Source organism: Pseudophryne corroboree, chromosome 5 (assembly GCF_028390025.1).
Source record: "Pseudophryne corroboree isolate aPseCor3 chromosome 5, aPseCor3.hap2, whole genome shotgun sequence".
Lineage (NCBI taxonomy): Eukaryota > Metazoa > Chordata > Amphibia > Anura > Myobatrachidae > Pseudophryne > Pseudophryne corroboree.
The window spans coordinates 457,036,905-457,051,451 of record NC_086448.1 but is presented as its reverse complement, the minus strand read 5'-3'; the positions used below and the strand labels follow the sequence as shown (position 1 = coordinate 457,051,451).

Here is a 14,547-nt window from a genome sequence, read left to right as displayed (position 1 = left end):
CTGCCCCCATTCAAAATTTTCTTTCCAAAAAACCAGGTTGCTATAAGTGCACGGGATGCACAACTTGTAGCTATCTAGAAACAGGCTCAAGTTTTGCGCATCCACATTCAGGGAAACAGATCAAAATTGACAAAGTACTCACATGTACCAGTACCCATGTCATTTATTTCATCAGATGCCCCTGTGGTTTATTTTACGTTGGGTAAGACTAACCGTCAGTTCCGTGAACGGATGGCTATGCACAGGTCGGCCATACGATCAGCGTTGGAGGGCGAGACGCAGTCTCAACCTGTAGCTAAACACTTTCAATCACAAAAGCATCAACTTAACACATTGAAATATAAAATCATTGACCAACAACCCCATAACATCAGAGGTGGAGACCGCAACAAAGCACTGCTTCAGAGAGAGGCCAGGTGGATCAATAGATTAAATACAATAGCACCTAGAGGGTTAAATGAATTATTCAGCTTTAATTGCTTTGTATAATTGCATTATTCCGTCTTGCTTTTATTAGTCTGTATTGAACCAATTGTTTCTATGTTTTCTGTGTATTTGTAACATGAATCGTATTTTGTTACTTATATAATATGATTTACTTAGCTAATTATGTAATTATCATTACAACAGGTTAGTGTCATGCGGAGGGTGGAGGTTTTCTATACAGGATAAGCACAATCCTGTCTTTTGTTTGTGTTTCTACGGCAACCGGGAGCCCGGCGGGGTGAGCGTTCACAGGCGTCATGAGTGAAGCAGTGACGTCATCTATCCCCGACCCGACCCCGTGGCCAGGAACAAAGTGCACATGCTTTAGGTGAGGGTATAAAGGTATGTCTTTTTGTATTGTATCACTTGTTCTGAAGAAAGTTAATACAACTGAAACGTTAACAGCAACAGCTTGTCTGTAGAGTTTTATTGTTCATGGAAGTCCTGAGTGAGTGCCGCCGTACCGTATCCACTATATATATATATATATATATATATATATATATGTATGTATATATATATGTATATATTATGTCCATATGTCCATAAAGTGGATGTAACCATGCAGTTTGTTCACTAAAGAATTTTTGTTATTCACCAAGTCTCTGAGTGCCGCCTTTTCTATGGGATATATATATATATATATATATATATATATAATGTTTTTCTTGTGTTTTCCAGTCACCTCATACCTCTTAAATCGTCTGTTCTGTGTCCTGTATTACTGGTCACATTACATAGGGGGTTATTTGCAGGTATTGTGTTTGTCTAGCTATATTGTACTGTTTCACCCTAAGGCTGCATTCCTAATAATGTCTTCCACACAGGGCGGGAAATCCGCAGATGCTTCTGCATCCTGCAGTCCTGGCACCATGGATTTACCTGAGGGAGAAGTTATAGCTGCTGGTTCAGGCGCTGAGTGCCATACACCCAGTCAACCTGCAGCACCTGTGGCCAATCAGGACCCACCTTGGGCAGCATTCTCAAGTATGCTGACTACACTTGTGACACGTCTTACGCCCCCTGTGGTACCTCCTGTGCCATTGCAGCCACATATTGTTCCTGTAGTTAATCCGCCCTGGCCGGATACTCTGTCTACCCAATTACAACAATTAATTCAAACTTTGGTTAGACAAAAGTCTACCCCACGACCCTCTGGGGCCAAGGAGTCAACTAAACGGGCCATTTCTTCCTCACAATCCACTAATATTTCGGATAATTCTTCTGATGAGGATGGCGAATATGCTGATCCGTCAGACACTGATGCAGTCGCTTCTGATGATGAATCTACAACCCAGGTGTTCCTGACCTAGTGGAGGCTATTAAGCTAATTCTTCAAATAGATTATGACGTTGAGCCTACTACTACATCTAAGAAACTTGATAAGTTTAAACGTCAGAAGGTTTCTAAAATAGTCTTACCACATTCTGACCATTTAATTGACATACGTCTGGAATCCTGGTCGTCTCCAGGAAATACATTTTCCCTGTCTAAAAAGATGCTAGCTCATTATCCTATTTCTGCGAAGTTGAGTAACAAGTAGGAAACTCCACCGCCGGTGGACTCTCATGTCGCCCGTCTTGTGGTGTCATCTTCTCTCCCTGTCCCCACTGTCACCTCACTGAAGGAACCGACAGATAAGTGTGTGGAGGGATGCCTGAAATCTATTTATTCTCATACTGGTGCGCTACATAGACCCACTTTGGCAGCCTCTTGGGCTGCAAAAGGTATTGAAGCAGGAGTTCAGGCAATTGAGGATGAGATGCCTCAGTATTTTTCTGACACTGCCAGACAATATCTGTCTTATATTACCCACAGCCTCCCTCTATATTCAGGAGGCGGCCTCTGATGCAGGTGTAATGGCAGCAGTTGCTTCTTCATTGACGTTTTTGGATGATGTTCGTCCTCTATGCATTTATCTAGACCATACTGCTTCCTTTAGGCGCATGGATTCCTTTTTGTTGATAGAAGCCTGCCAACCTTGCTTTGGTGCTTCAAAGAGTACCATTGCTTGGTGGGTCACCTCTGCCATTCGTCAGACATTTCTCTTCAGACGTGCTGCCGGTGCTGGCTACTCTTCGGGATCATTTGACGTGCACTGTGTGGGCTTCTTGAGCTGTTCATCATGGTGCCTCCGTGGAGCAGCTGTGCAGGGCAGTGACCTGGTCATCTGTGCACACCTTCACAATATTCTACCCCTTCCATACGTTTAAGGGCGCATGGAGGCCAGTGTTTGGGTAAACTTTTGCGTGTGACCTTGTCAGATGTCCCATCCACACTTATTAGCTTGCTTTGGGAAAACCCAGAGTCATAAGGTAGCGCCCCCCAGATGGTTGATAGAGGAAATTTGGCTGTTTTACTCACCATATAATACCTACCTCTGAGTCCATCTGGGGAACACGGCGATCCCTTCCATACTTGTCTGGTTTTCTTACCAGTTGTTTGTTTTTATTACACTGTTAGGCTATATACTTTCGTTGTTCTTCTTAGCTCTCTTCTTCCACCAGACAGTTTTGCTAAATAACTGAGCTGCTGCTGGAGCTGGGAAAGGTTAGAGGGGGAGGAGTTAGCTGTTAACTGTTTTAGGGGTATATGCAATTGCGGGCGAATCGCGGCAAATTATCGCCGTTTTTTTAATTCGACACAATTCGACAGGTGAATTCCGGCAGGTGGCTGCCGGAATTCACCATATTCGATGAAAAACGGATTCGACATATCCGCGGGCGAAAAACAGCCGATTTGCCGGATTTTGCCACGATTTAAAAAAACGGGAAAAACCCGGAAAAAAATGGCGTGGGGTCCCCCCTCCAAAGCATAACCAGCCTCGGGCTCTTCGAGCTGGTCCTGGTTCTAAAAATGCGGGGAAAAATTTGACAGGGGATCCCCCGTATTTTTAAAACCAGCACCGGGCTCTGCGCCTGGTGCTGGTGCAAAAAATACGGGGGACAAAAAGAGTAGGGGTCCCCCGTATTTTTTACACCAGCATCGGGCTCCACTAGCTGGACAGATAATGCCACAGCCGGGGGTCACTTTTATACAGTGCCCTGCGGCCGTGGCATTAAATATCCAACTAGTCACCCCTGGCCGGGGTACCCTGGGGGAGTGGGGACCCCTTCAATCAAGGGGTCCCCCCCCAGCCACCCAAGGGCCAGGGGTGAAGCCCGAGGCTGTCCCCGCCCCCCCCCCCCCCCCATCCAAGGGCTGCGGATGGGAGGCTGATAGCCTTGAGAAAAATGTCAGAATATTGTTTCTCTGACGTCCTAGTGGATGCTGGGGACTCCGTAAGGACCATGGGGAATAGACGGCTCCGCAGGAGACTGGGCACATCTAAGAAAGATTTAGGACTATCTGGTGTGCACTGGCTCCTCCCCCTATGACCCTCCTCCAAGCCTCAGTTAGATTTCTGTGCCCGGCTGAGCTGGATGCACACTAGGGGCTCTCCTGAGCTCCTAGAAGAAAGTATAGTTTAGGTTTTTTATTTTCAGTGAGACCTGCTGGCAACAGGCTCACTGCAACGAGGGACTAAGGGGAGAAGAAGCGAACCTACCTAAGTGGTGGTAGCTTGGGCTTCTTAGGCTACTGGACACCATTAGCTCCAGAGGGATCGAACACTCGTCGTCCGTTCCCGGAGCCGCGCCGCCGTCCCCCTTACAGAGCCAGAAACAAGAAGGTGGTCCGGAAAATCGGCGGCTGAAGACTTCTGTCTTCTCCAAGGTAGCGCACAGCACTGCAGCTGTGCGCCATTGCTCCTCATGCACACCACACACTGCGGTCACTGATGGGTGCAGGGCGCTGGGGGGGGGGGCGCCCTGAGCAGCAATAACACCTTGGCTGGTAAAACTAACACCATATATAGCCCCAGAGGCTATATAGGTGTATATTAACCCCTGCCAGAAACGATAAAATAGCGGGAGAAAGCCCGCCGAAAAAGGGGCGGAGCCAACTCCCTCAGCACACTGGCGCCATTATTCCCTCACAGCTTCGCTGGAAGGAAGCTCCCTGGCTCTCCCCTGCAGTCCTGCACTACAGAAAGGGTAAAAAAGAGAGGGGGGGCACAATTTAGGCACAGTATATATATATATTATAGGCAGCTATAGGGGAAAACACTCTGTATAGTGATATCCCTGTGTTATATAGCGCCCTGGTGTGTGCTGGCATACTCTCCCTCTGTCTCCCCAAAGGGCTTTGTGGGGTCCTGTCCTCTGTAAGAGCATTCCCTGTGTGTCTGCTGTGTGTCGGTACTGCTGTGTCGACATGTATGATGAGGATAATTATGTGGAGGCGGAGCAAATGCCTGTGAATGTGATGTCACCCCCTGCGGGGTCGACACCAGTGTGGATGGACTTATGGATGGAATTACGTGACAGTGTCAGCTCCTTACATAAAAGGTTTGACGACATAGGACAGCCGGCTACTCAGCTTGTGCCTGTCCAAGCGTCTCAAATGTCATCAGGGGCTATAAAACGCCCGCTACCTCAGATGACAGATACAGATGTCGACACGGATACCGACTCCAGTGTCGACGATGATGAGACTAATGTACCCTCCAATAGATCCACCCGTTACATGATTGAGGCTATGAAAAATGTTTTACACATTTCTGATGATACCCCAGGTACCACAAAAAAGGGTATTATGTTTGGTGAGAAAAAACTACCAGTAGTTTTTCCTGCATCTGACGAATTAAATGAGGTGTGTGAGGAAGCGTGGACTTCCCCAGATAAGAAATTTTCCCGCCAGAGGATAGGTCACGCTGGGAAACACCCCCTAGGGTAGATAAAGCATTGACACGCTTATCAAAGAAGGTGGCACTACCGTCTCCGGATACGGCCGCCCTAAAAGAACCTGCTGATAGAAAGCTGGAAAGTACCCTAAAAGCTATATACACACACACTGGCATTATATTGAGACCCGCTATTGCATCAGCTTGGATGTGCAGTGCTGCTGCTGCGTGGTCAGACTCCCTGTCGGAAAACATTGATACCATGGATAGGGACAATATTTACTAACGATTGACCATATAAAAGACGCGGTCTTATACATGCGTGATGCACAGAGGGATATTTGCCGGCTGGCATCAAAAATAAGCGCTATGTCCATTGCCGCCAGACGGGGGTTATGCACTAGGCAATGGTCAGGTGATGCCGACTCCAAGCGGCACATGGAAGTTTTACCCTATAAAGGGGTGGAACTTTTTGGGGAAGGTCTTTCAGACCTCGTTTCCACAGCTACTGCTGGGAAATCGACTTTTTTGCCACAGGCTACCCCACAGCAAAAGAAAGCACCGTATTATCAGGTACAGTCCTTTCGGCCCCAGAAAAATAAGCGGGCTAGAGGCTCATCCTTTCTGCCGAGGGGCAGAGGAAGGGGGAAAAAAGCTGCAGCACACAGCTAGTTCCCAGGAGCAGAAGTCCTCCCCTGCGTCCGGTAAGTCCACAGCATGACGCTGGGGCTGCTCAGGCGGAATCGGGAACGGTGGGGGCACGTCTCAGGTTTTTCAGCGCACAGTGGGCTCTCTCACAAGTGGATCCCTGGGTCCTTCAAGTAGTATCTCAGGGGTACAGGCTGGAATTCGAGACGTCTCCCCCCCCGCCGTTTCCTAAAATCTGCCTTGCCGGCAACTCCCTCTGCCAGGGAGGCAGTGTTGGTGGCTATTCAAAAACTGTATTCACAGAAAGTGATCGTCAAGGTACCCCTCCTTCAGCAAGGAAAGGGTTACTACTCCACAATGTTTGTGGTACCGAAACCTGACGGTTCGGTGAGACCCATCTTAAATTTAAAAACCTTAAACACTTATATCAAAAGGTTCAAGTTCAAGATGGAATCGCTCAGGGCGGTTATTGCGAGCCTGGAGGAGGGGGATTACATGGTATCCCTGGACATCAAGGATGCGTACCTGCATGTCCCCATTTACCCTCCGCACCAGGAGTACCTCAGATTTGTGGTACAGGACTGTCACTATCAGTTCCAGACGCTGCCGTTCGGGTTATCCACGGCACCGAGGGTCTTTACCAAGGTAATGGCCGAAATGATAAATACTCCTTCGCAAGAAGGGAGTTTTAATTATCCCGTACTTGGACGATCTCCTGATAAAGGCGAGGTCCAAAGAACAGTTGATAGTGGGGGTGGCACTTTCTCAGGAAGTGCTACAACAGCACGGCTGGATTCTAAACATTCCAAAGTCACAGCTGGTCCCGACGACACGTCTTCTGTTCCTGGGAATGATTCTGGACACAGACCAGAAAAGAGTGTTTCTTCCACTGGAAAAAGCCGAGGAATTGTCATCTCTGGTCAGAGACATCCTAAAACCTGGAAAAGTGTCGGTACATCAATGCACACGAGTCGTGGGAAAAATGGTAGCTTCGTACGAAGCAATTCCATTCGGAAGGTTCCACGCAAGGACGTTCCAGTGGGACCTGTTGGACAAATGGTCCGGGTCCCATCTCCAGATGCAACAGCGGATAACCCTATCGGCCAGAACCAGGGTGTCGCTGCTGTGGTGGCTGCAGAGGGCTCATCTACTAGAGGGCCGCAGATTCGGAATACAGGACTGGGTCCTGGTGACCACGGATGCCAGCCTTCGAGGCTGGGGGGCAGTCACAAAGGGAAGAAATTTCCAAGGACTGTGGTCAAATCAGGAGATTTCTCTTCACATAAATATCCTGGAGCTAAGGGCCATTTACAATGCCCTAAGCCAGGCAAGACCCCTGCTTCAAAACCAGCCGGTACTGATCCAGTCAGACAACATCACGGCGGTCGCCCATGTAAACAGACAGGGCGGCACGAGAAGCAGGATGGCGATGGCAGAAGCCACAAGGATTCTCAGATGGGCAGAGAATCATGTGTTAGCACTGACGGCAGTGTTCATTCCGGGAGTGGACAACTGGGAAGCAGACTTCCTCAGCAGGCACGACCTCCACCCGGGAGAATGGGGACTTCATCCAGAAGTCTTCCAAATGCTGGTCAACCGGTGGGAAAAACCACAGTTAGACATGATGGTGTCCCGCCTCAACAAGAAGTTGAAAAGATATTGCGCCCGGTCAAGAGACCCTCAGGCGATAGCGGTGGACGCTCTAGTGACACCATGGGTGTACCAGTCGGTTTATGTGTTTCCTCCTCTACCTCTCATACCCAAGGTACTGAGAATAATAAGAAGGCGAGGAGTGAAAACCATACTCGTGGTTCCGGATTGGCCAAGAAGAGCTTGGTACCCGGAACTTCAAGAGATGCTTACAGAGGACCCTTGGCCTCTGCCGCTCAGACAAGACCTGCTGCAGCAGGGACCCTGTCTGTTCCAAGACTTACCGCGGCTGCGTTTGACGGCATGGCGGTTGAACACCGGATCCTGAAGTAAAAGGGTATTCCGGAGGAAGTCATCCCTACCCTGATCAAAGCCAGGAAGGATGTCACCGCAGGACATTATCACCGCATTTGGCGAAAATATGTTGCTTGGTGTGAGGCCATGAAGGCCCCGACGGAGGAATTTCAACTGGGTCGATTCCTGCACTTCCTGCAAGCAGGGGTGACGTTGGGCCTTAAATTGGGGTCCATAAAGGTCCAGATTTTGGCTCTGTCGATTTTCTTCCAAAAAGAACTGGCTTCACTACCCGAAGTTCAGACTTTTGTCAAAGGAGTACTGCATATTCAGCCTCCTTTTGTGCCCCCAGTGGCACCTTGGGATCTCAATGTGGTTTTGGCATTCCTGAAATCACATTGGTTCGAACCACTTAAGACTGTTGATTTAAAATATCTCACGTGGAAAGTGGTCATGCTGTTGGCCTTGGCGTCGGCCAGGCGGGTTTTCAGAATTGGCGGCTTTGTCTTGTAAAAGCCCTTATCTGATTTTCCATATGGATAGGGCAGAATTGAGGACTCGTCCTCAGTTTCTCCCAAAGGTGGTCTCAGCTTTTCACTTGAACCAACCTATTGTGGTGCCTGCGGCTACTAGGGACTTGGAGGATTCCAAGTTGCTGGACGTAGTCGGGGCCCTAAAAATTTATATTTCCAGGACGGCTGGAGTCAGAAAGACTGACTCGCTGTTTATCCTGTATGCACCCGCTAAGCTGGGTGCTCCTGCTTCTAAGCAGTCTATTGCGCGCTGGATTTGTAGCACTATTCAGCTGGCGCATTCTGCGGTAGGCTTACCGCAACCTAAATCTGTAAAAGCCCATTCCACACGGAAGGTGGGCTCATCTTGGGCGGCTGCCCGAGGGGTCTCGGCTTTTCAACTTTGCCGAGCAGCTACTTGGTCGGGGGCAAACACGTTTGCAAAATTCTACAAATTTGATACCCTGGCTGAGGAGGACCTGGAATTCTCTCATTCGGTGCTGCAGAGTCATCCGCACTCTCCCGCCCGTTTGGGAGCTTTGGTATAATCCCCATGGTCCTTACGGAGTCCCCAGCATCCACTAGGACGTCAGAGAAAATAAGAATTTACTCACCGGTAATTCTATTTCTCGTAGTCCGTAGTGGATGCTGGGCGCCCATCCCAAGTGCGGATTGTCTGCAATACCTGTACATAGTTATTGTTACAAAAATCGGGTTTTGTTGTGAGCCATCTCTTCAGAGGCTCCATTTGTTATCATACTGTTAACCGGGGTTCCTATCACGTGTTATATGGTGTGATTGGTGTGGCTGGTATGAGTCTTACCCGGGATTCAAAAATCCTTCCTTATTGTGTCAGCTCTTCCGGGCACAGTTCCTAACTGAGGCTTGGAGGAGGGTCATAGGGGGAGGAGCCAGTGCACACCAGATAGTCCTTAATCTTTCTTAGATGTGCCCAGTCTCCTGCGGAGCTGTCTATTCCCCATGGTCCTTACGGAGTCCCCAGCATCCACTACGGACTACGAGAAATAGAATTACCGGTGAGTAAATTATTTTTTTCCCCCCAGTAGTACTACAAGTCCCAGCAAGCCTCCTCCGCAAGCTGGTACTTGGAGAACCACAAGTACCAGCATGCGGGAGAAAAACGGGCCCGCTGGTACCTGTAGTACTACTGGAAAAAAAATACCCAAATAAAAACAGGACACACGCACCGTGACAAGTACAACTTTATTACATACTGCCGACACACACATACTTACCTATGTTGACACGCCGACTGCCACAGTCTCCGACGATCCGAGGGTACCTGTGAAAAAATTATACTCACCTTCCAGCGTCCAGACATACATCCACGTCCAGAGTATAATCCAGGTACTTGGCAAAAAAAAAAAAAACGCAAAGACCCGTGCCAGCGGACTGAAAGGGGTCCCATATTGACACATGAGACCCCTTTCCCCGAATGTGCCGGGACCCCACGTGACTCCTGTCACTGAGGTCCCTTCAGCCAATCAGGAAGCGCTACTACGTGGCGCTCACCTGATTGGCTGTGCGCTGTCTGTGCTGTGACAGCGCATCGCACAGCTCTCTCCATTACTTGCAATGGTGGCAACTTTGCCGTCAGCGGGGGGGTTACCCGCGGTCAGCCGCTGACCGGCGGGTGACCCCACCGCTAGCCGCAAAGTTCCCACCATTGAATATAATGGAGAGGCTTTGCGATGCGCTGTCTGAGCTCAGACGCGCAGAGCCAATCAGCAGAGTGCAAGGACGTTGCACTCGCTGATTGGCTGAAGAGACCTTTCAGTGACAGCTGTCACGGAGAGGTCTCTGCATTCGGGGAAAGGGGTCTCATGTGTCAATATGGGACCCCTTTCAGTCCGCTGGCACGGGTCTTTGTGGTTTTTTTTTTGCCAAGTACCTGGATTATACTCTGGACGTGGATGTATGTCTGGACGCTGGAAGGTGAGTATAATTTTTTCACAGGTACCCTCGGATCGTCGGAGACTGTGGCAGTCGGCGTGTCAACATAGGTAAGTATGTGTGTCGGCAGTATGTAATAAAGTTGTACTTGTCACGGTGTGTGTGTCCTGTTTTTATTTGGGTATTTTTCCCCCAGTAGTACTACAGGTACCAGTGGGCCCGTTTTTCTCCCGCATGCTGGTACTTGTGGTTCTCCAAGTACCAGCTTGCGGGGGAGGCTTGCTGGGACTTGTAGTACTACTGGAAAAAACAATATTCTGACATTTTTCTCAAGGCTATCAGCCTCCCATCCGCAGCCCTTGGATGGGGGGGACAGCCTCGGGCTTCACCCCTGGCCCTTGGGTGGCTGGGGGACCCCTTGATTGAAGGGGTCCCCACTCCCCCAGGGTACCCCGGCCAGGGGTGACTAGTTGGATATTTAATGCCACGGCCGCAGGGCACTGTATAAAAGTGACCCCCGGCTGTGGCATTATCTGTCCAGCTAGTGGAGCCCGATGCTGGTGTAAAAAATACGGGGGACCCCTACTCTTTTTGTCCCCCGTATTTTTTGCACCAGCACCAGGCGCTGAGCCCGGTGCTGGTTTTAAAAATACGGGGGATCCCCTGTCAAATTTTCCCCCGCATTTTTAGAACCAGGACCAGCTCGAAGAGCCCGAGGCTGGTTATGCTTTGGAGGGGGGACCCCACGCCATTTTTTTCCTTGATTTTACCGTTCCAGCTATAAAAAAAAAAAAAAAAATCTTTTTAAAAATATATAAATAATACTTGTGCAACCAAAAAAGACAAACCAAGTACCTAATCCCTTCTAATATAAATAGATATGCTATTCCCCCCAAAAAAAACACCAAAAAAAAATGTTTTAATTTTTTTTATTGGTTTCACCCTCCAAAGTGTGGCGGATTGAAAATGACGAATTTACTGTCTAAAAGCACTGTTGTCGAATTTCCAAACTTGAATTGAATACACTTTGGTCGAATTGCAGCACTTGTATCATTGCAGAAAAGTCGAATTTGACAAAAGTCGAATTTCAAAAAGTCGAATTTTGAAAGTCCGTTTTTTTGACGGAAAGCTCTGAATTGCATTGACAATCTTTTTTTTTTTTTGCGAAAAAATCCCGAAATTTGACAATTTCGGGAATTCGACCGCAATTGCATATACCCCATAGTGTCAAACTCCAATACCACACACTCTAACCCAGAGTCATAAGGCAGCGTCCCGCAGATGGACTCCGAGGAAGGGATTTTATGGTGAGTAAAAAAACCAAAACAAATTTTCAGATTCGCAGTATGGCCAATGCAGTTTTTGAATGACTGAATTCTGTGTTCAGAAAAGCTGACCTTTTTTTTTTTAATGACTCGTGTATAGGCAAATTGATATTGTTACTGCATCCGTTTAAACTTGGAGGTTTCACGGTACAGGGATTGAGTAATTGTCGGGAGTATTTTCAGTAGTGTTTTCATATACTAGCCTACTATCTCATAATAAATATACTGTCTCAAACAAGATGTGTAAGTGCCACTTTTGATGCAGACAAATCTGACTTTCTAGTGGGTTTAATTTGTGTTTATCGGTTTTCTAATGTTATACCATTTTGCCTAACAGGGTGGAAAGAAAAGTTATTTTGCCTAATGTAGGTATATAATGACTTTGAAATTACAAGTTACCCGCCTGTCTCTCTTACCTAGATCTTGGATATGTGTGCAGCCCCAGGATCTAAAACAAAGCAGATTATTGAAATGTTGCATGCAGATATGGACGTTTCATTTCCTGGTATGTTTAGTTAGTACTTAGGATTCCCTTTGTTTGTTTTATAGCCTAAATTCTTGTCCATATTTCTCAGTGTGTATTCATTTTATTTTCCAGATTTGTTCCTACATACTGTTAATAACAATGTGTGCATCTTTTCTATAGGAATAGTTTAGCCGTATAATATTGAACACTGCTTTCCTGTGATTTACACTGAAGTGCCCAAAGTCATGGGATAGGTGCCTAAAGTTGTGCCAGGCTAAGTGCAGCTACTCAATGTGGCATCGATTCTATAAGGGAATGAAAGTCCTCTGGAGATGTTGAAACCTGCTGTCTGAATAGCTTACAACTGCCTGATATTTGTAGGTGCAGATCTTGTGTGCCAGTGGAGCACTCCACTACGCCTATAAATACAAAAATGGGTTCTTGTCGTGTGAACGTGCTAGCCACATCATTCTTCGGAAGTTTCCAGAATTCTCCTTGAACCAGTTCTGGACACCTGAGGACCGATGACACAGTGCATTATCCTGATATTCTATTTTTGAGGTACACGAAGTCCACGAAGGGATGCAGATGTTCTCCAGGGGCTGCAATATAGTAGTTACTGGTCAATGATGTGTTCAGACAGACCAGTGGACTCAACTCATGCCACGTGAACACACCATTATGGAACCATCACCAGCTTCCACTGTTCCTTGTTCACAACTGGTGTCCATGGCCTCATAGGGTCTGCACCACACCCGAACCCACTATCTTTTCAAAATAACTGGAACCATGACTCAACAGACCATGCCACATGTTGCCTGTCCACCAGGGTCCAATTATCAACTTCTTGGGCCCAGGTGAGGCGCTTTGGCTACTATCGTCTTAACAGAGACACTCTGGTGGGACTTGTATCCCAGGGAAGCTATTGTACGCTGCAGAACATACCTGACACCGTAGATTGAGGAATGTTGAATGTCCGCACAACTTCTGAAAAGGAATGACCCATACATTTGGCACTCCCTGTCATGCACTGGTCAAACACCGATAATTTCATGTTGCCTTGCCATGAACAGCCTAGTTGGAGTCTTTTAGCTAATCTAGCTTGTGCAGAATTCTAAAAGACTAAATAGCGTGGACACCGTAATAGGTTTTAAAAGGCCAGTAAGTCACATTTACCATTTAGATTGGTATGTGCGTCTTGGTGTGTGTCTATATAAATATGAAGAAGAAAAATATATCTGTTTACAGAATCAAATGCTGTCGCATGGGTGAAATAACTGAATAATTTGCACTTTTGTAGACTGACAACATTACATTCCACCCATTGCCACTTGTTTTTTTCTGTAAAGCAGTTATGCTTACAGCAACTAGTAATACAGGGGGACACAATCGATTTTAACTAAATGTATCAGCCCGCAATAAAAGCTCCTTACTAACATACAGTTAGTTGAGGTTTGTTCATAGCTTGCATCTGTTGGCAGGGTGTAGTGATGGACCTGAGGTGAATGTGGATCCTCAGAAATACCGCAAACTCTGACAGCTCTTTGAAGTACGTAAAACACAAATAAACCAACCTATTTCATTCTGAAATATGACTCCCTGAATGGTGTAGTGAGAATTACATCTCATGGATTATTTGTACATGGATTGATTACATCTCATGGATTACATCTCATGGATCTGTTACTGGCTAACATCACTTTTGCTGCTGTCTTCTCACAAGGCAGTGACAACCTGAAATGGACAAAAGTTTGTAATTTTGGTAAACCACCACCATGAAATGTATCTACTTGAAAATGATAAAGCATTGATCCTTCTTTCTTTTACCTGTTTGAAACATAAAATGTGTAAAAATACTACAGTAGTTCAACACGGCATATTTTAAAAATAGACAACCTACAGCATCAAATGAAGGTGCAAATGTGTGTTTACTGACTTCACGATGTGGGAGATCTGGGCATTAGAAACTACCACCTACCCCATATCTCTGGACTTCTTAATGCTTCCTGTAGCATGGGGTGTTATTGTTAGTTATAACCAGAATATATCTTTAAAGAAGGCACATTGTTAGAAATAGGGGGCTCTGACTGTGTCACGAATATGTATGTGGCAGATGGGGAAAACTGTGTATTTAGTGCCCTTCCTGATCCGCTTGGTCTTCAAGTATTTCTGCAGCGCAGTTTGACCATTAGCAAGTATCAGCAAGAGGCTACTTTAAAGATATGACTTTCCTACTTCAAGTAAGAGTGCCCCCTAGGTGTATTGAAGCCAGGGTGAAAGATACACCCCCCTTTACAGGGGGTGGGGCTTCCCGGAGTGGGACCATTTCCTGCTGCTGCGGATCATTCAGGCTGCATGTACGCTGCTACAAGACTGTACTGGTACCAGAGGGCCATTGAAGGGACGAGCACGCCAGCGGCAGCGCCACTGCACTATTGTCAGGTCGTACACTTGCGTTACACATTTTACTGCTGTGTTCTGTGTGCTAGTGTCCGCTCCTCAGTGTCACTACAGGGACTCTCTAGGGTC

The 14,547-nt window shown here is 47.1% G+C and overlaps 1 protein-coding gene across 1 annotated transcript in view; it reads left to right on the top strand.

Moving 5' to 3' along the window:
• NSUN2 (NOP2/Sun RNA methyltransferase 2) overlaps positions 1-14,547 on the top strand; it is a 393,529-nt gene that overhangs the window by 161,494 nt on the left and 217,488 nt on the right. Inside the window, exon 6 of the mRNA XM_063922936.1 lies at positions 11,973-12,057. Coding sequence (XP_063779006.1) covers positions 11,973-12,057 — 85 coding nt within the window. The remainder of the gene's footprint in view (positions 1-11,972; positions 12,058-14,547) is intronic.